The 22,299-nt window shown below is 42.8% G+C and overlaps 1 protein-coding gene across 3 annotated transcripts in view; it reads left to right on the top strand.

Annotated features, from left to right (window-relative positions):
• Positions 1 to 22,299, top strand: part of IQANK1 (IQ motif and ankyrin repeat containing 1) — a 572,485-nt gene that overhangs the window by 85,161 nt on the left and 465,025 nt on the right. For all 3 annotated transcript variants that reach the window (XM_086966345.1, XM_086966344.1, XM_086966343.1), the window contains one exon: positions 15,463 to 15,563. In XM_086966345.1, coding sequence (XP_086822471.1) covers positions 15,540 to 15,563 — 24 coding nt within the window. In that variant the 5' untranslated portion in view covers positions 15,463 to 15,539. The remainder of the gene's footprint in view (positions 1 to 15,462; positions 15,564 to 22,299) is intronic.

Here is a 22,299-nt window from a genome sequence, read left to right as displayed (position 1 = left end):
AAAAACACTCATGACACATTGCTGTGAAATCTTAATACTGTGGATGGCACACAGAGAGTGCAATAACCACAGCGTAAACACTAGTGGAGAATATATGATCCCATTCCGCATTCCAAAATCCTGCATATAATGACTCCGCATTATTTACAACGCAGAGCCATTACTCCGTAGTACAATCACTCCGCAAAATTTAACCCCGCATATAACTCTACAACGCATGCCTTTACAACGCAAAGGCATGTGTGGTGAAGTTATATGTGGGGAAAAGTTAGAAAATTTATTTACACTATATATATATATATATATATATATATATATATATATATATATATATATATATATATATATATATATATATATATATATATATATATATATATATATATATATATATATATTCACTGAAAAAACCATAGGTTTCACACCAGTTATAGTTAAGGATTAGCATTTAAAAAACCAATTAAATTCAATGAAAAAACCATAGGTTTCACACCAGTTATAGTTAGCTGGAAATTTTACTGACATAAAACCATAAAAATTCCAACGTTATAGTTAGTTGGACTCACTATAACAAGCGCGCCTGCAATGCACTGCTGATGACGTCACATATTACATCACTCATGACATCGTCAGTGACATCACTCATGACATCACTGATGACACCAGCCAGTGAATGTGTGTCTTTCTTTAAAACTAGTATGTTTAATGAGATTGTAAGAGTTCCTGTTTAAATAAGTATATGTTTATATAAATGATTGTTTAAGAGAGTAAGTATGTGTGAGTTTCCTTAGAAGTAAAGAGGTAGTGTGTGTATAGTTTTATATGCAAATAAATGGATGTTCAATAATTTATTTGCATGTGTGAGTAACTTTTGGATGACTGTCGGTATATAACAGGATGTATAGATGTATCACTACATATGATGAGTGAGTATATGTATGAGTGACTATATAGAACTGTTGGTAAATGAGTGGGTGTGTATATAGATGGTGGAATTACTGAATTGGTTGTTGTAACTGGCATGGGTATCTCCATTTTTTTGAAAATGTTAGTTTCTATTTTTGAATATCAATTTCAAGGATAACATTACAATAAAAGTAGGTCTGTCACTCTGTCACAAGGATGGTGTCATCAGTGATGTCATGAGTGATGTCACTGACGATGTCATGAGTGATGTAATATGTGACGTCATCAGCAATGCATTGCGGGCGCTCTTGTTATAGTGAGTCCAACTAACTATAACGTTGGAATTTCTATGGTTTTATGTCAGTAAAATTTCCAGCTAACTATAACTGGTGTGAAACCTATGGTTTTTTCATTGAATTTAATAGGTTTTTTTAAATGCTAATTCCTAACTATATATAGGGCCTCAAACCTATGAAATGTAATATTTTTTATAATGAATCCTATATTGTATATTTATATAATACTATTTTTTTGTATTCTTTTTTTAAAAAAAATTTTGCCCTGGTGCGCTCCCGGTGCGCGCACTGGAAAGCGCATTTTTTCAGAGCTCCCCGGGTCGCGCACCGGTGAGTGTCCCGTTCGTGCTATTGCCGCAAACGAAAACATCATGACTTATCGCATAGCCGCGTCCGCGTGATACGCACGGCGTAAGCGCACCCGGAAATACTCGAACGAATACGATCGCGCAACGTAATCATCTGACGTGCTTACGCGACGCGCCCCGTGGCGCGCTCCCGGGGGCGCGTCGCATAAGCGCGTCTGGTCATGTGACCTAAAAATAACACTTTTTATTGTTGCAGAACAGTTTTGGTTTCTAAATGATGAAAGACCCCACCTTTTTTCCTTATTCTGACTTTGTCCTTTGACTGAGGAAGACCTGTTTGGAGATCTAACAAAAATATTTTGTACTTTAAAATGGCTACTGTAGCAGCAGCAGCTGGAGCATCTGCACCACCACCACCACCACCACCAAGAGGACCACCACAACATTACATTGGTGGTCAAGAAGAGGAGGAGGAGGAGGGGGAGGAGGAGGAGGAGGAGGGGAGAAGGTGGCTGCCAGAAGACAATACCCCATACAAGCCAAGGCAGCACATTGTATGGGAGTTTTTTTCTATCCCAGAGGGCAAGAAGAAAGTCAATGCGCCCAAGGTGACTTGCCAAATCTGTGGCATGGAACGTTCAAGGGGGAACCCTAACAAAAAATAGTCATTTGGTAATAATACCATGATTAGACACATGCAGCGCAAGCATCCGAACAACTATGCTGCCGCAGAGGTGAGAGAACTGGCCAGTAACCCTCCCCAATCTTCAACCACCACCTCCAAAAGAAAGCAACCCACTCCATCGGGACCAGAGACAAGGGAGACGATCTCTTGCATACAACCACGGTTTGGGGAATTCAGGATCACATGTATTTTTTGTGGTAAGACCATCTCCTATGGTGAGAAGAGCATAAAGCACATCCTCCTTGCTGGGGACAACCACAATTGCCCCAAAAAACCCATTTTTTTTTTGCTCCAGTTGAGCCATTTTCAATTCAGTTTTTTGTTTCTCCCCATAAAAATAACAAAAAAATATACAATAGTTCATAAAAGCCAAAAAAAGTACAAAATGTTCAAAAAACATTAAAAAAATATAAAACAACAAAAAGAAGAAAAAAAACTGTTCTTTTTAGAACTACCACCAATTTTTAAAAAAAGGCTAAATTTTTTAAAAACTCTACCATTCTTTTTATGGTACGCTCCCCGGTGCGCGTACCGGGCGCTCACCCCGCGCAAATCAAAAAAAAAGATTTTTTTTTTTTTACCCGCGGGGCCCTTTTATAGCCCCCACATCAAACCTAGGGGGTCAAGGGGGGTCTACTCTGCCCCCTTATGGTCATTTCCCCCTTTGTTTTTGCCACCTCTTGTGTCTCGATCCTACTGAGACACAAGATGGCGGCTGCTCCGGACTGTTTGGAATATTGACAGACACCCGAGAGCCAATCAGCTTTCCGCGCGCGAACTTGCGTAGCGCCCTGGTTAGCGCCCTGGTACGCGTACAGTGGAGCGCTTATAGATATATATAATTTTTTTGAACCTAAATTACTCAAAATCCACTAGAGCACATATCTTGAGACATAGCAAAGGCACATCGGGCTACCAGTCCCTACAATTTTGCCAAGTTTGTTAGAAACCATTCAGCCGTTCAGGCTAAAAGTGAGGTTGACCGCCCTATAGAAATTAACATGGGGAAAACACGTTTTGGGACCCCCCTTTTATCTCGGCCCCTGCTTGACAAATCCCCCCCAAACTTTCAGGGAAGGACCGGGGCGCCACGAGGCAAATGTGAGGAAATTTTCAGGCAGATTCCTCAACCGGCGCCAAAGTTATTCACAATAGAATGTTGAGACTTTTTATTGAAAATCCTAACTATAACAACCTACTGGCGACCGCCAGTAGGTAATATATATCTATATCTATATATATATATATATATATATATATATATATATATATATAGATATATCTATTGCGAATCACAAGGACCTACGCGTTAAAACACTCCTTCCTCACGGGCCTTTTGTGTTTCACTCCGAAACGCGTAGCTCCTTGTGATTCTCATTAAACTGCACTTTTGAATCGTGGCCACGGCTCCTGTGTGGTTTCTTCCCGGGAGTGGAGGAGGGAACCTGCTGGTTAAATCGTGTTAGTTTACGGGGGTGGCTACCCCTGCCGTGTGCCCGCCGAACAAGAGGCTTGGGGAATAGCCATAACTATGTGTTTATATATAGATATATATATATATATATATATATCTATATATCTATATATATATATATATATATTTACACATATAAATATATAAAAAATAAACCAAATAAAGCATATGTATATAAGTAAATAAATATTTTACATTTATATTTGTTTTAACATAATTAAAAAAAAAAAATATATATATATATATATATATATATATATATATATATAACTAATACCGCCCTACTCCCTTAAAATACCCCAGCACCCCAAAATCCAAACACACCCTTACTTCTTAAAATACCCCAACACCCTTAAACACTAACCCATCTTAAGCCTATAAATATACCCTGTACTCTAAAACCCAAACCTACCCCTGAACCCTAAAAATACCCCTGTACCCCAAAACCCAAACCTACCCCTGAACCCTAAAAATACCCCTGTACCCTACCCCAAAACCCAAACCTACCCCTGAACCCTAAAAATACCCCTGTACCCCAAAACCCAAACCTACCCCTAAACCCTAAAAATACCCCTGTACCCCAAAACCCAAACATACCCCTGAACCCTAAAAATACCCCTGTACCCCAAAACTCAAACCTACCCTTGAACCCTAAAAATACCCCTGTACCCCAAAACCCAAACATACCCCATAACCCTAAAAATACCCCTGTACCCCAAAACCCATACCTATCCCTTAACCCTTAAATACCCCTGCACCCTATAACCCAAACCCACCCTTAAAATACCCCTGAACCCCAAAAACATATACTCCAACACCCCCAAACTAAAACCATATACTTACCATACACTTAGATATAAAAAACATATGCTTTTACCAATCATGCTTTTACAACGAATTTCGTTGTAAAAGCATGCGTGGTAAAAGCATATAATATATAATGGCATGCGCTGTAAATTTTTGCGGAGTAACGGTACCTCCGTTATCATGGTATGAGGAGTAATGGTGTGCGGAGTAAAAATGCGGAGTGACGGTGTTTTACCCTAGTCGAACAGCGTGTTACAAGTGCTCTTCCAAGATAGCAGGCAAGCCACCATCAGAGACAATGGGTGAGATTACATCTGAGATTTTTTAAAAAGAGGATACGGATTTCATCTGTTTCTTGCCTTTTTTTTAGTTGCCATGTTATAAAAGATGACAACCTCTTTGTTTAGACGTGCCTATAAAGTAACCAGGTTTTAAGAATTGTATGCATCAGATGACACTTGGTTTATGTGATAGTGATACCTTGTGGCGTGCCTGACCTAACTGTGGCGACTACGGTGGACATTCCCATTCCCACTAGTGAGATGTAGTCTTTCATGTCCTCCGGCAGCAGGCTGCACATACTTTTAGCAGGGGGTAGGTGGGGCTGCGCGAGGCTGGAGCGCCGAGTGAACGGGAGCTGTTTTGTACTGCCTGCCTGCCTGCCTGCCTGCCTGCCTGCCTTCCTTAGTAAAGAAGGCTGGGACTGCGCTGTGCTAAAGGGAGCGAGAGAGAGCAGCTGGTATGGCTTTGAACCTTCACAGCCAGCACTAAGACAACGGTGGCTTTGCATTCATTCATGCTGACAGGGGAGCGAGTGAAAACACGAGCGCGGGTGAAAAGCTCTGTTAAAGAAAAAAGTAGTCTCAAACATTTTTTAAATGGGACTATCGTAAGGCTACAAGTAATGGGGCGGTGCTCCATGAGAGGGACCAACCAATGCTTTTTAAAGGAATCTCGAAGAAACAAATGGAAAGGAATGGGCAGGCTGTAAGCACACAAAGTATATACAGCACGTTTCGAAGAGACCGTGCAAGCGCTGCCTATCTCCGACCTAACAAATAACTAAAACGTTCTGCCAGTAAATCGGCATCATTTAAATTAAATCCGTTTTGTGCTGCTATGTACTTAAGCTGCTAAAATATATAGCACCATATAATTGTTTGCGCTGCAGAACGCAAATGCTTAACTATTAAGTGTCTGTGCACTGTATCACACTAGTGAGTAGTCTAAACACATTTCCAGCCTTTCTCCCTTAATTGTAGTTTCTCCTAGCATCCCAAAGCCTTTCTGCAACTATTACACACCATGTCCCAGCAGGAGGACAGTGGCCCCTACTAATTAATGTACCTTGTGTCCTTAAAACATAAGATCAGGCACTCGAGAAAGGCCTCCAGCCAATCAGCAGGCTGTTAACCAAAGTCAGGCCCTCCTTGTTCTCCCTTCACTGTGACTTTGTGAAAGTATTTAGTCTAGGCCAGGAATTGATGCACCCCGCTCACAATTGTTCAAAATATGTGCAAATCTGCATCGCCCATGCCTTTGATGGTTCCCAGCTGACGGATATGAGTGTGTATGTCTTTCTCCTACGTTCATGTTTCATACTGAATAGTCACTAATCATATTCACACTACAGATGTAAGAGGAGGCTATCAATAAGTGGGTTAAGTGCAAGCACTGGACTACTTTTAGATTTGCATTATGACATAAGCAGCAGCACAGTGTTGTGCGATCACAGTGAGCCTCTGGCATGAGTGCAAGGCAGGCTATTGGGTGCCAGGAACAGTAGGTAATAAGGGGCAGGAGCAATGGCATTGTCCATTAACCCCAGCTAGTATACTTCTTTCAGCGCGGTCTGTTACGATAATGCTCTGAGATCCCGCACACGGACAAGAATGTTTATTGTCAGCCTTCAATGAACATTACCATGACGAAAGACTAAAAACAAAAACTTTATTTTTTCCCATAATCACCTTTGCCATATAAATCATGAGCATTTCCTCATTAATGAGATTGTAATCTCTGTCAAAAGTCTCAGTGACAACGAAGATCTATGATAAAACAACACCAGATCATATACTGACTTGAACAAAGGCATTTTTAAATAAAACTTTAATGCTGACTGAACATTGGCATTTCATGTGTGTTTTTTGGACGCTAGCTATCCCCCCACACCCCAACACACACACACAGACACACACACACACACACACACACAGACACACCCAGACACACACACACACACACAGATACTGCATCATAACATCTAGAAACCCTAGAGATTAGAGAAAAGACTTGACAGTTTGTAGTAATTGAGTCCCACGCAGTAGATGATGTTTAGATGTTTATTTAACCCCTTGCATGCTGATGACGGAGCGGTTCCGTCATCAGCTACGGGTGAGCTGTGCTGATGACGGAACCGTTCCGTCATGACTCCGCCCGCGCAAGGCGGAGTCAGCATGGGCGGGGAATTCCCGCCGCACGCAAGGGGTTAAGGATAAGTAGATAAGATGATACAGCAGCACCACCAGGAGCATCTAGCATGATGCTCAGCCCAACGTCAACTGTAGACCTCAGCCCACAGAGTACCAACATTCTCTTGTGAATCATAGCTGCGCCATTCTACTAGCTGGACTGATAGAGGAGAAAGCATGTACAACATAAACAAGATGTAAGAATACTACATCATCCCCTCTCTTGCACAATGAAAACAAAAAGGAAAGAACGCTGGTCAGAAAGAACCAAAAACAGAAAGGAGAGAACGCAGGTCAGAAAGAACGAAAGAAAAGAATACTACATTATCCCCTCACTCACTGGTCAGGAAGAACCAAAGAATGAAAAACACACAGAAGAACATACCCCATCCTCCTTTCCATAAATAACAAGAGAAAAACAAGAACCGAACAAAAGGAAACAACAAAGAGGAAAACTAAGCTTGAAAATACCGATGACTAACCGACAGACACACCTACTGGCCAGACAGGCATGCAAGAAGGAAAGACATGGTACAAAAACCAATGCACAAAATAGTTCAACTCTAAGAGATATATAGTAATATACCACATCACGAGAGTGTGAACAATTTAAAAAAAAGCATGAGAAAACTGATAAAATTACAACAACAAAAGATGTCAAAATTACCCATCTTCCCATCAGAAGTATAATAAACCAAATAGATAGGAACATTTCCATGTAAGAACAAAGATAATGGGACTAAGACCCAAATCATACCTCAAATACAAGGGACTCTAACCCAAATACTGACACTAAAAACAAGAGACGCTGAAAGTGAAAATGAGAAAATGAGGATAATGGGACTTTAACCCAAAACCTAAAAAAACAAGCATTTACAATGCAACAGTTTCGCCTTTGTAAAAGTTAGAGCTATTGGCATTGTAAATGACAAATGTTTTATTTATGTGTTGGTTTTGAAAACAGATAAATAAATGGCATTGTCATTTACAATGCCAATAGCGTAATCTCTCGCAAATGCGAGACCTATTGCATTTGCACCCACACGCACACACACAGAGAGCCACGCACACGCACAGAGAGCCACCCACACACACACACACAGAGCCACCACACACAGAGCCACCCACACACAGAGCCACCTACAAAAAAGGCGAAACCTAAAAACAGTTAAGGGGGGCTTCTAAGTGTTGAGAAAAGAGCCTTTGCGTTCAAAAGAGAACGCAAAGGCCTGGCTCTTCCTGCGGAGTGATGACGCGCTGTTGTTCTGCCTTCTGATTGGTGGGTTTTCTCTCAGCCTTAAAGTTCTGGGATGGGCTGAGCTCAGACTTGTTCAGTTCACATCAGAGGTCCCCCCCCCGCTCTGCATCAAATCCTCCATTTCTGGGAAATCAGCTCCTCTCCTGTCATCGAGGCGCTATCCGTCCGCTGGAGGCGCTAGAGCACCGCAGGGGAAGCCAAAGCATTCATCTTCCCAGAGCAGCAGGGTGTTTCCAGATCCTTAAGTCCGTCACTTCAGAGGCTTCTAAGCACTAACAGAGCTGCCGCAAGAGAAGGCGGAAAATCAGTTTTGTTTGCAGTTTTATTGGGCGCAAAATTGACCCCAGGAAGCCCTTTCCACGAGCACCGGTCACATTACACAAGCCACAAGGACACATGCATATATCGGACACGGGGAGGTGAAGTGATCTGCGCAGAATCACAGGGTGCTGAGCGGACGCTGGGACTCGAACCTGGCCCCCAGTTCCAAGGTCGGCAGCTCTGGCCATAACGACACATCCTCTCCTCAACCAATAATACAGCGAGGGCTTCTAAGCGCTTTTAAAGTCAGACTACAGGCAGCGCCCATCAAAGCAACAGAAACACAGGGAGCGAAACAAACAAATAAAGAGGGGGTGACACCCCTGGACAGACGCTTCACTGGTCTGCACCAGGACGGGCACCGAGGGCTTCGAAGCACTGTGGATCAGGACAGGAAACAACACTGTGGGCTCCTCTTTGCTTTCACTTCGTCTACAGGTGTGATAAAAGAGAGGCGGCACATCAGTAATATAGCGCCAACCCGACCCGAGGGCGCTTGATGCTGGCACCAGTCACATTCATACCGGGACATTGAGTGATCTGCCCAGGGTCACAGAGTGTGGAGCCGACGCCGACCTTTAAAACACTGAATATAACCCGGGACAGTCTCCAGTTTACCGGAAATGTCCCTGCAAAAAGGAGACAGTTCGCAACTATCCGGTACAAATGGCCTAGGTGGTGTTGCACATGTTGGAAAATTAAAGTCAAATTTATTGACTTAATCAATGCTTGTTGCTGAGGTTGGAAGGTTCCCAGAAAGGTACTGAGCAGTTCTTCTAATACTGCACTGCTTTACAAGGCTGTTTGATAAATAAAAGGCCTTAGGTGTATTCCGATAAAACAAAACGAAACAGCTACGTACTGTACAAAACATACAGCATGCTTGAAGCAGTACGATGCACCTGAAGCGTGATGCGTTGTCCCCCCCCCCCCTCCTCCCCTCTCTGGCTCTACTCCTGCCATGCTCGGGGGTCTTTGGAGATCTCTTTTTGGAAACTTCCTCGCACTGCGCCATTCTCACATGACCCACACTCAAGCCATCACTCAGGATCATGGAAATGAGCGTAATTCAGCTCAACATTTACACCAGTCTCAACCGGCGCCCCTTACTTTTCTATATTCTCATAGTAATATCTGTCTGGCTGCAGTGTACAGTACTACAGGCTACAGTACTTTTTGAAGTCCCGGAGTGGAGAGAGCCTGCATCCCGAGACATAAGTCACACAGCAAGCATTTACTAAATTGTTTTCCTTGGGCAACGCCAGTGATATGATTATTTTTGGTGTCAGTGAGCGGAGCGCCGGGGCCTAATTTGTTTAATAATGCTGCCGGCTGTCAGTGACATGTATGCCTCAGTGGCGTAGTGCTACTTCTTGCCAAATCGGAAGCCTGTGTGTGGCATAGTCCACGAGTCAGCACTCTTAATTTTAAATTTAGTCAGCTCATCTCTTAATTTTAAATTTAGTCAGCTCATCTTTTAAATTTAGTCAGCTCATCTCTTAATTTTAAATTTAGGCAGCTCTGTGCCTGCAGCCTGCGTGTCCCTTAGGGGTGTGAGAGGCGCAGTAAGGCAGAGAGAGTGCCTCAGAACCCAAGGAGGGCTAGAGTTCCCGGTTGGCACTGGTGTGTTTAAGAGGCAGAGTAGCACACACATTCACACATGTAGCATGATTCTCCATGAGTTCTATATGTGTGTCTGTCGCCTCGGTGTGCCCTTAGGAGTGTGAGAGGCATAATAGGGCAGAGGGAGCGCCTCCGAACTCAGGAAGGGGTGGAGATGCCAGGGACCAGTGCCTTGACGTGCTTAGAAGCAGAACCCCTCTCACATTTACACCAAAGGCACAAGCTGCACCTGCTCTCTGTGCTTGCAGCCTGGGTGTCCTCTTAGGAGTGTGAAAGGCATGATAGGGCGGACGGTGCCCCCCAGAACTCGGGGAGGGCTGGAACTCCTGGGGGTCAGTGGCATGAGGTGCTCAGAAGCAGAGCGCTTCGCACATTCCCATCTACTTCTGTTGCTTTAATGCAGTTTTAAAGTATTCTTGGACTGTCTCGTTGCTTCAATGGGTGTAATGTCTGATATTTATATCTTTGCTCATCTCTGTTGCTTGATTTTGATCGCGAGAAAGTGTCACTCATAGTCATTTAAATGTCACTCATAATTGCAATGAAATGATAAAAATGTCACACATAGCAATCTGAAACCTTGACAGCTATGCGTTGAAAACGCTGCAAACACAGCATATGTTTCGATACAAGTACGCAGAGGCATTAAACTGATAGTTGAGAGCCAGAGCAGTACATACCTCGTGATTTTTAAACACATTTCTGAAATGTAAATGTAAATGTAAATGTATAGGCATTTATATAGCGCACTACTTACCCGTAGGGTCCCAAGGCGCTTCGACCGCTGCGAAACCCTTCCTGGCTTCCCTGAGAGATGGTCCCTTAATGGGTATCTCCAGGGTGAGACCAGGCATCCCCGGCGGTCTGGTGGGGCCGTTAGTGAAGATGAGGCAAGCTAATGCCCAGAGTTGCCGAGTGTGATCACTGATCAGAGAGGGCACCGAGGCGAGAATTATCGAGTCCGCTGACCTTGGTCCAGAAACCTGCCGCGCCGGGAATCGAACCCTGGTCCCGGGCCGTCCTCTGCTCTCGGGTCTGCCGCCTCTAACCAGTGAGCCACACTACTTCACAAATAGCCTTCCACTTCTCCCATGAACTTGGCTTTAGGGAAGAAAGACATGATTTCGATTCGGGTTCCTTATCATTTAGACAAACGGGGATTAATGGCGACCCTAGAAGCATGCATTGCTAAGAAATGCGTTAACCCTAAAGAAATGCCCACACGGTACCTGACCTGGAGTAAAATGACCCATAAAATTGAAGTTAAAAAGGAAACCGTGGACGGAAACGAGTGATTAAACATCCCTGCTCTACGGCAGTCTAGTCTATGGAAAATAAGCTCCGCCCATCGTGTGCTAAGAGACAGAAGCAGCAGATGCCGGATTTTACCGAGCGCGTTCGTGTTACACACGAGCAGCCTTTTCATTAATTTATGCACTGCTGTTTGCGCATGCTCGGAACTGCTGTTCCTTAGCATTTGAAGACATGACAATGCCTGCGTTTCATTATATTTTTTACACTGTTCACATCAAAATGAGACACCACAGAAATGCTTTATATTGTTATTTATTTACGAGGCTTGAATTATAACGTTGCCAACTGGCCGCTTTTTTTTTTTACCTACATCACCCCTAGGGTCGGATTGGGATTGAAAATCGGCCCGGGCACACAAAAAACAAGTCTGCAACAGGTTGTTTCGGGATTCGGGGGCGTGTTTGTGTGCTCTCCCCTTCCCATTGGCTGGAAGGTAAAATTCCAGCCAATGGGAAGAGGAGAGGGCGGGACTTAAAAAAGACCCAGAAACGCCCCCGAATCGCGTTCTGACTGGGAAAGACTGATTGACAACGATGTCTTCCAATGGCTAGCCTCCATTTATGGAGCTAGCCAATGGAAGAAGGGGCGGATTCAAGTCCCCCATACTGTAAACAAAAGTTTTCGCTTGGGCGTAGCACTGCTTCGCAGTGCTACGGCCAGGTCGAAACCTAAAAATAAGGATATTGGGACTCTCACCCAAATCCTGCCTCTCAAACAAGAGACCGTGAAAGTGAGACTGAGGATAAAGGGACTGTAACCCAAATCCTGCCCCTTAAAAAAAAAAGTGGGACGGTAAGTGCAACACAAAGAATAATGGGACTTTTACCCAAATCCTGCCCCTAAAATGTGGGACGGTAAGTGCAAAACAAAGGATAATGGGACTTTAACCCAAATCCTGCCCCAAACGAGGGACGATGAACATACTCCCCATGTAAAGAAACTCAATATAAAACTGAGTATATAGGACTAAAACCCATACAAGAAACGTAGGTGGGACTAACACCCCCTAAACATTGAAAATATGGGACTAACACCCAATACTAATTGCATAGGTGGGACTGAAACCCCCTAAATACACACAAATGAGTGTTTTGGACTTGGGACTACAACCCTAATCCTATGCTAACAAAACACCTAAAAGCTCTATTAGCATACTGTAGAAGTACACATAAAATACATAAACTGCAGTTCCCTGCGAAAAAAAACACATTTTTGCGTTAAAAACTAGTACATCTACACCACAAACTTGTACTCTGAAAATGACAATGGTGTGCCTGCCACCGCAATGAGGGAGACAGGCGCTCAAATAATTTAAAATAAGCACTGTAATTCTCAAACATGCATGTTGATTGACAAGGTGAAGGAAAGTACTCTGCAACAAATATAATGCCAAAATGAACAGAGTACTTGGCAGCAGACAAAGTGCACTGCAGCAGGAAACATGCCCATAGAAGATGTAGAAGAAACACTTCAAATGCTTCAAGGTACTTTAACGCATCTCAAAATGCTGGGAAGCAGACATCCTGCCCACCGAAAATGAAAACAAGTCAGGGCAAGCAGACAATAAAATAAACTCACGTTAAAGCTGAAAAGAAACTGGTGTAGAATGTCCGTTTTCCTGAAAAGAAACAAAGAATTTTGGCACTGTTCAATAACAGGAAAGGAAAGACTTACTTCCCAAACGTTGAAGCTGAAGTGAGCTTGGTATAGAATGTCAGTTTTTCTGAAGTGAAAAATACCTTGCTCAAACTATGTTTTTTTTTTAAATGCTCGATGGAAACAAAGACTGTCGTCAGTGACTTGGGTTGAATACCCGAACAATGCATTGAAGAGATGGAGACCCGCAAAAATGTTCAGACGCTGGAGAAATAACTTTATTGAGTGAACAGTGGTTGGCATAATGCTGGAGGGCACTGTCAGCAGACCAAAAATAAACTCAAAGTAAAATCCTTGAATCCGCCAATACCAATATGGCAGGACGTACTGTAGACGCAAACCGGGTGGCTCACGGCACGCTCCTGCTCCTAAACGTCCTAAAACAGCATCAACCAGCACGAAGCCAGAAGACGTCACAGCAGGTTGAAGAAAGGCTCAGCGCGGCACTGCGTTCAAAGTAAGTTGCACGAGCCACATTTGAATTTTTAAACAATGCTCAACCGTCTAGGCAAGTGACTCTGCAACCAACTTAACCCCATGGCTGCTAGGCGTTTTCCCGTCCTGCGCTGGGTTTTATTATTTTCATTGTTTTATGACGAGCTGGCCTTGTCATCCGCGCACGGCAGGTAAGCGCCATGACGAGGCCAGCTCGTCATTAGCCTCGAAGGGGTTAAAAGAAAAATAAAATTAGTCTTTAAATCTCTCTATGGTCACAGTGCAAGCGACCCCTTCAACTTGCAGAGACACAGTGAGTTAAACCGTAATAACAGTCAAAGCTCCAGAATAAAAACAAACTGGCAGTGGCACAAATGACTCACACATAGGTTCTGCGCTATCACGATGGGGCATTTGAAAATAGATTGAAATCCAACATCCAATTGAATTCAGTGACAAAAAACATCGCACTTGTTCTCAAAACACAGGCAGTCACCAATTACCTTGTTTACTGAGGCACATTGACCATTAGTAGTGGTAGCCTTGACATTGGTTTTTGCGCCGTGTACCTTCTTTGAGAAATTGAGTCTCTGACGAACATAGACAGCTTTGACGTTGTTTTTCTGGATGTTGATGACCTGAGATGACAAAACAGCATGCCTGGTCTAGGGCTGTCCGATTTTGTTGACACTGGTGGGGCATACAGGCGTGACCTCTCTCTTTTGCTTGTCAGGTTACTCTTTATTTAATTACGCTTTTCTTTTTCAGTAGGTTTCTTGCTTGAGAGGAATCTTTTGCTTACTTGCTTTAGAGTAGTTGCACTTCATCTGTAAAAGTGGTAGGTTCGTTGATCCATCGTCGCCATAAATAATGTAGTAATTGAGTCCCACGCAGTAGATGATGTTTAGATATTTATTTAAGGATAAGTAGATAAGATGATACAGCAGCACCACCAGGAGCATCTAGCATGATGCTCAGCCCAACGTCAACCGTAGACCTCAGCCCACAGAGTACCAACATTCTCTTGTGAATCATAGCTGCAACATTCTACAAGCTGGACTGATAGAGGAGAAAGCATGTACAACATAAACAAGATGTAAGAATACTACACAGTTATGCATCAGTTGTGGGCTAGACCAAAGGTACAGAAGGTCTAGGACTGGCTATAGTTTTAAAAGGGTGAATAAAGGCGTAATAGAGTGCAATTATTCATCTTTCTACTTGTTGGGTTCAAAACATAGGGCACAGTGTTCTTAGCTACTGCACAGGTTTTATATTTACATCTAAATAGTATTGTTGGCAAACCATATCAAATTATTTTTCACCAGGAATGTCAAAGCGTAACGCTTAAAGTTAATTTTTATGCCACAGAAACTGTGATACTATTTGTTATTGGCCTGGTCCGTATTTATCTGCTTAGAAAAGGTATTCCTAAAATGCAATTTGTGTTTGTGATTTAAAACATTTTTTTTTGTTTATTCCTTTCTGTTAAGAGTTTGGGTAATGCCAGAACCAGGTTTGTCAGCATCTGTATTCTATATCGTGCAAAGGGCATTTTATAGAAACCAGTACTTGGAGAGTGATTAATGAGTTTGGATTGACTGAAAGCAGACTGCTCTGTCGAGCAGGTTTATAAGCTCAACTATACTTGGTTGGTAAAAACCTCTCGATGGTATGAAGAATATATTGGGAATACATGTTTAACTGTAAAACCTCTATCTGTCACCCCGCTCATCTAAGGGTGGCAAATTTCCCTCCGCTTGTTAGATCGTCCCCATAAGAGTGTGTTTAATTAAAGGAAAGGTAGGTGTCTTTTGCTGGTCTTGTGACATAATTATTTCGTTGGCTGGTAAGCATTCATTTAAGCAATCTTCTTTCGAATTTACTTATTTTTGACAAATTGTTTAGGAAAATGAGTGGGCAAAAAACGGCTGGAAAGTCTGCAGCTCAGAAGACGACAAAGGCATCTCAGGCGAAGAAGCCAAATGCTGCTTCAACAGGAAATAAAGGTAGAATTTGTCTCTGTGAAGCATGTGTGGTACTGTGCATTTGAGTGGGATGGGGGCTGATATTCACATATCAGTAGTTTACAGGACAAGTAGTCGGTGTGCCATTATTTTTATAGATTTGTAGAGTGAAATGTATGAAGTTAATTTTTGAACATTTATTAGACACGTTCTCAGGTCAAATTTGCAGTGGTGCAAATGCTCAAAAATGCTGAATTTGGAAATTAAGGTTTTGAATTTTATGCCGGTATATCTAGCTATATGGCACGATAAAAGCATGTAAATACCACCGCATTCTTGGTCTACTGGAAACATTCAGTGTAAGTTGCGTTTCAGTACACTTAAGGAGGGGGCTCATGTTTGAACAGGGTTATTTATGTCAATCCCAGGCTTGTTGTACGTGGTTAATTAATACAAATTTCATTTATTAATGATTAAAAGCACTTCACTAACGTATTTTTCATGAATATCGGAAAATACTTAAAAATCTACTGAAAGTGACATAACTTGGATGTTACCATTTTATAAAGGGTCAGCACATCGAATGTCAATTCAGGCTAGGAAACAAAACAATACTTCAAGGTCACAGACGGAGATAGCTGTTCTCATTTCAAAGGTGATGTAGAGAGGTTTGCTGTATGATTTGAAAGAAGATTGCTGACCATATAAATTAATGTATATCATTGAAAAATTGTGAGAAGATTACTACACAACTGGTTTTGCATAACCTTTTGTGTAACAGTGAAAATGAAAGCATGATTAAAAATACTTTGAAACAGATAAGGCATGCATCATTTCCTTAAGATGTGACGCAGTGTAAACCAAGCATACCCAAATCCTCCTTACTAGAACCCTCCGAGTTCAAAACAGGAGAAGCACAAAATAGAATATTTACCAGTGCAGCAAAAAGCTGATGGACTCTCTCTCAGCTTAGCTAAGACTGCAACCAGACTGCTGTCCCTACGAAAAAGCATGCATACTATTCTGTTCATGCAGTACTTAAACTAAACACTTATTAAAAATGCAAAACCAGATTTCAGTTGCCTCCTTCCCCCATAATTTTCCCACCCCATCTGCTTATTCTCTTTAACAACCACACATTCACTCACTACCACAACCGGTAATTTCATGTTTCACAGTTACATGCTAAACATATCTTCTACGTCTCATTGTTAAAATGTGAAAAATTGTAAAATAAATTAATAAGTTCGAGATTCCTAGCTATTAAGAGCATACATGAACTATGTGGGGTTGTGCGGCAATTACACGTTAACACAAAAGGATGGGGAGTAAGAGCAACTGGACTATTTTCTATTTAGAAAAGGATTCTCCAGAATGCACCCCAAGCAGTTGAAAGAAATTGAGAATTAGTTTCTTCACTGGCATGCAATGCCTTTATTCAACTATAGATAGGATGGAGCTGATGTGTTTAAAGGGTCATCCTTTATAGTAGAAGTACCTAAAGACATGCTAGATTTGAAACCTGCTGATCACATCAAGGTCATGGAGTGAGTGCGGCTGGAAAGAAGACTGGTGGGACTGTTCAATTTCCATGTCTCCATACCAATCACCTGATATGTGCTCCATAAGAGCTTAGCGCCCAGCTGGTAGTGGATGCGAATGCTGATTCTGCTAAGCTGCTCTTTCGTCTTCCAGGATTTCATGAGGTAGTCAACCATTGATTTTTGTGACACCCCTCCCTCCATCCCCCTGCTTCAGATCACTGAGGAGTATTGTTAGTAAGGTGGAATCAACCAGTTTACCTTCAAAAAGAGTTGTACACTGGATTCAACACAGCAAAATGCCTTAGGTTCTTGTCTACAAGGCAGCAGTGACATTCTTCATATTTCACCTTGTATCTTTTTGATAGGAGTTCTGCAAGTGGGAGACTCTACTTTTTAGCCTCGGTAGGAAGTTATTATACATGCAGTTTTAACCTTGTTTCTAGGAATCCTGCGATTTTGCCATGGATATCAAACACTCCTCCCTAAGGCTGAGGGTTTAGTTTCTCTGGTTTTAAAACAACCTCTGTTTCCTTTATGACTGTGCAGTTTTCATTCATATGGCAGAGATGAATTGCCCTGCAAAACATTCCTCTATTTTGCAGACTATGATCCATTTAGTTATTTCCCCCGTGTCTGCTTCATAAGATGATTATCCTTAGAGTTGTTTCTCTTGATGTCATGTTAATTATGTCCTACATGGCAGAAAGTACTGAGTCTGGCTCGAGGAGTGCTGGTGAAAAGCCTTTTGGGAGCACCATACACTTCTTTTGCAGGTAACTTTCATAGGTGCATAGAGTATGGATATAGAGGCTCCATATTTCTTTTCAATAGTTTTGGGACTGCCCACATTAACCTGTATACCATCTCATCAGTTTGCAAGAACAAACAGCAACACTTTTCTCTGAGCAAACGCAGGATTGCAGTGCGTTTCACTTCATCTTCGGATTGTGTGGAGCTTCTCTAGGTGGGCTGATGGGTCTTTTTTCCTTAGGGTTGTAATTGTGTGAGTAGACTTTTATCCCCTGAATAGCATCACTCGGGTACAACTTCCTAAGTGCTCCCATTTTTTAATGCTAGTAATAGGCATTTATTAAGTTATTTTCCCTGCATTGGGATCTCACTATCTGTAGTTGCAGAGCGAGTTGTGTTTTTGCCATCAGAATGCCAGCAGTGTCTAAAAGGAGTGGCACTGAAAATCCACCATTCATTGGGACGTCCTGTGAGCAGTCCAAAACTATGCCCCATACATCAATGGCACAGTGGCAGAAGGGTAGTGACGCTAATTGCGTGCTTGTTCAAAACCGTTTGTGGTGGCAAAGGATTTGCTCAGTTTTACTTCACGAAGTGCTGCACATTACAATTGAGAATAGTTTCTGTCCAATTTTACGAATTTACAACTTTGTCCAGAGGATAAAGTGTATTACTTGCAACTCGTGGCCTATACAAATGAGTTGACTGTGACTTAATATCCGTACAACTTTCACTGGCAAGGTTCAGATGCGTATCTGGACAACAACTAAATAATGTGATTATGATTTTCAAATGGAATCCATGTTAATATAGTCTGATTTTCAATCAATGTCCCATGAGGTGATCTTTAACGAATGATAACCCCAGGTTTAGAAAAAGTGCAGTTCTCACAGTTTGAGTCCTAGGTGTGTTTTGAAATAGGAACGAGTGAAATGATGGTGATTTACTGGAAATTTGCATTTGGGCAGGAGAGCTGGGCGACAGCTTGAATAAACCAATAGCTGTTTTCAGGTGGAATGATTTTGTCTCAGCCATGTTTAATTATTGACTTCAACTGGAATTATGCATCTAAAGGAAGATATGACTGCAGACTGCACATCCTTTGTTTTTAATTTAGCAGTTTTAAAACATCACAATAATACACTAAAGTTTAGGCTCTTTTTGCAGCCGTACTCAGTAAGTGGGTGGTCATCAAGCACGTCTCCTGCTGTGCATCTAATTTCACCACACCTTAAGTGAGGCAATTAACTTGTTCTAATTTTAATAGCTACTTCAGAAAAATTTTAACCAAATAATTTTTCTTAAGAAACACTTCTTTTCTTGTGCAAATAATTTCTATCAAAGGTCACAAACCCTATGATCAAGTAAAATGCAGGTTTTGAATCCAGTAATTGTGTTTTTCAAATAAAGAAACCCATTTAGTGATTCCAGAACAGGATGTCGAATTGCTAAATGGGTTTAAAAATCATACTGAATCTGTATTTGGAATGGGCACGTTTAGGATGTCCCTTCCAAATACTAACGGCTTATGATGTATTTAAAAAAATATATATATCTTTATTGACTTTTTTCCAAACATACATCACAAATATCGGCATGTACCATATCTTGTGCATACATTACTGATTGCTCAAACAACATATACAACAGACCTTAGCCCAAGTACAGCAAAAGTAAGTCCAGTTTTTAAACTAGCTTCTCCCCCATATGTATCTTTATGCATAGTGCTTATGATGATGTATATTAATGTTTTGCGGCGATAATAGAGTCACAAGGAATTATTATTTTATTGAAAGGTAGTGGAACACATTCGCAAATGGGGAAGGGTACCAAGCACCCATCACCCTTTTGTAAATGGTAAGAAAAAAAACATTTTTAGGTGTTCTTCGACCTCGGACTATTATTCTCTTAAAAAAAAAAATGATTTTCCAAACTTTATTTTTTTCTTACTTATTATTAAACGCAACTCTATTTCCTTTAAGGAAATTGGGCTGGTGTGAAAAAAAAAAAAAAAGCCATCACGTACACTGTGGACTGGTGACCCCAGCTGGCAACTATCCCTGTGATGGTAACCAATTGTAGTGGGTTGCAATTTGGGACCTGCAGGTGCATAGCTTGGTCAGTAAGATTTTGGGCGGGAGGGGGGACACATTTCCCAACTATCACGCTGAAGGATCATGGTAAAATATATCATTTGTGAAGCATAGCTTGAGGGAGCTTAAGGGGCAGAAAGAAGAGATATCAGTGTGGATTGTTGGGGTTTACTTCCATGCTGATGACGGCCCCCAGCCGTCATGCATCATGGTGCTCGTGTGCTGATGACGGCTGGGGGCCGTCATGAACCCGCCCACTCTTTAAAACGGCCGCACAGGCGCAGAATCGCGCCCGCGCCCAAGGGGTTAAAAGATAGTATATTGTAAAATAACCAACAGTTTTAAGAAATTCAAAATAGAGGAGAGAGTGTGTGTGTGTGTGTGTGTGTTTGTCTGTGTGTGCATGTAAACATCCAAGGTTTAAGGTTTAATCAGACAGCCACCATACCCGACTGAAAGCACCTGTACCAACTATTTACTAGCAAATACATTTATATGGGGGTATGCAACACCCCAAACAAACCCCTGAAGCTACACCCCTACGTACCCACCTCCTTAACATTCAAGAGGTAGGTATTTTTAAAGACACTATCATTTTAGAAAACAAGCATGACCGACATCAAACTGTTAACTAGAGAGGCAGCATCAATATAAGTGTGCCAAAACATTGTCCAAAACCAACAGGTGATGGACAGAATGCAGAACAATGTCATACGTTCACCCCAGTACAGAGATCTGGGCCTGAATCCATCGTTTTTTGCACTCCACACCACCACAGTTCAGACATGGCCATATGCAAATCAGCCTTGACCCTGTGCCTCATGGGAACAGTCCAGCCCGAACTCCCAAGCCATGTCTTTCCTGGACCGGAATCAAGCTTCTTAGGACCGGTTTCTGGCTATCAGCCGTCTTCAGCCAGGATAGCTTGACTCCAGTGGTGCGGAGAGCATGGGACTCCCGTCTGAGCATACCTATCCCAATCGGGGTGACAAATGCGAAACCAACAGAAACTGGTCCTCGGAAGCTTGTTTCCGGTCCAGGGAAGGCATGGCTTGGCAGTTCGGGCTCGACTATTCCCATGAGTCACAGGGCACAGGGTCAGACTGATTTGCATATGGCCATGTCTGAACTGGGGTGGCAGAGTGGGCTAAAGAATGGTGATGGATTAAACCCAGATCTGTTGACTGGGTGTGAGTGTTTGATTGGTTCAGATGCTCCGTCCGTCACCACCCCCTTTTGTACCAAAACATTGTCCGCCATAATAGCTGAGGCAAAGTTCGGAAGCGACCGGGCATGGCATCTGGTATAGTCACATAGTAGAGCGTGATAAGTCTCATATCTTCTCTCCATGTATAAAGTGTAGCATGAGGCCTCCAGATTTATGTGTGGAGTCGCCTGCATGGGCCCCCCACCCATGATTACTCCCAAATTACACTCCCCTCTCACAGACTCTTCACCCTCTCCTGCTACCTCTCACACTCCTTCCACCTATGTAAAGTGATCTCTGGCAAAGGGCCCCGATGGTCCATCTCGTCCCCCCCCCCCCCCCCCCCCCCCCCAACCCTAGCAAGCGGGTATCCTCCTGGCCGGGGCGGTCAGTTGGTTCACAATCTCGTCCCATCACTCTAGAGCTTGCTCACCACTTTCATCTGTTACAACCATGGGTAATCGCTTTTCTTCAGCTAAGGCCCATTCTTGCAGATCCTCCCGCCTCTTAGTTATCTGCGACTGCATAGGCTCCCTACAGTGGATCATGATAGGCTGTCTAACTAGCAGAAGACCCAAAGAGGCGAAGCAGGTGCAAATCTTTACGTAGGCCTTCCGTGCCGGGAGCAACCCAAATAGGCAATGGTAGGCGTGACCTCCAGTTTGGCGCCGTAATTTACCTCCGCACCCCCACCACTGCAAGCCAAAACCCTCCCAGCACTGGGCATGTCCAGATCATGCGGAGGAACCAGCCAGGCTAAAGTTGCATCTTGGACATCCCCCAGGGCACTCAGGTAACAGTTAATGCCGTCTCTGCGGTTTGAGGTTATACGTGGTGCAAGAAATTGAGTTGTGTCAATTTAAATCTGCCGTTACTCGCCACTTCTTTTACCTGTGCACGGGCTGTGTCCTAGTCCCAGTTCGCCAGAGGGTCCTCTAAATCATCATCCAATAGCTATTGCACCTTCATTGTGTCATTGCAGCGATCCAGTTTGAGCGCAGCTTAGAGGTGCAATATCATGCTCCGACATGGCCGATGTCCAAGACGAGCCTCAGCAGCTGAGACTCCGGGGGCTCTACTGTAAAGTCCGGCCATAGTCCTTATTGTGTTCGGGATATTTTTGCGTATTTCAAAAATTGTTCCGGGCCAAAGTTAAACAGTTCCTGCACTTCTACAGAAGAGAC

Source organism: Lissotriton vulgaris, chromosome 4_1 (genome assembly GCF_964263255.1).
Source record: "Lissotriton vulgaris chromosome 4_1, aLisVul1.2, whole genome shotgun sequence".
Lineage (NCBI taxonomy): Eukaryota > Metazoa > Chordata > Amphibia > Caudata > Salamandridae > Lissotriton > Lissotriton vulgaris.
Note: the sequence above shows the minus strand (reverse complement) of the source record. Positions and strands in the feature narration are given on the sequence as shown.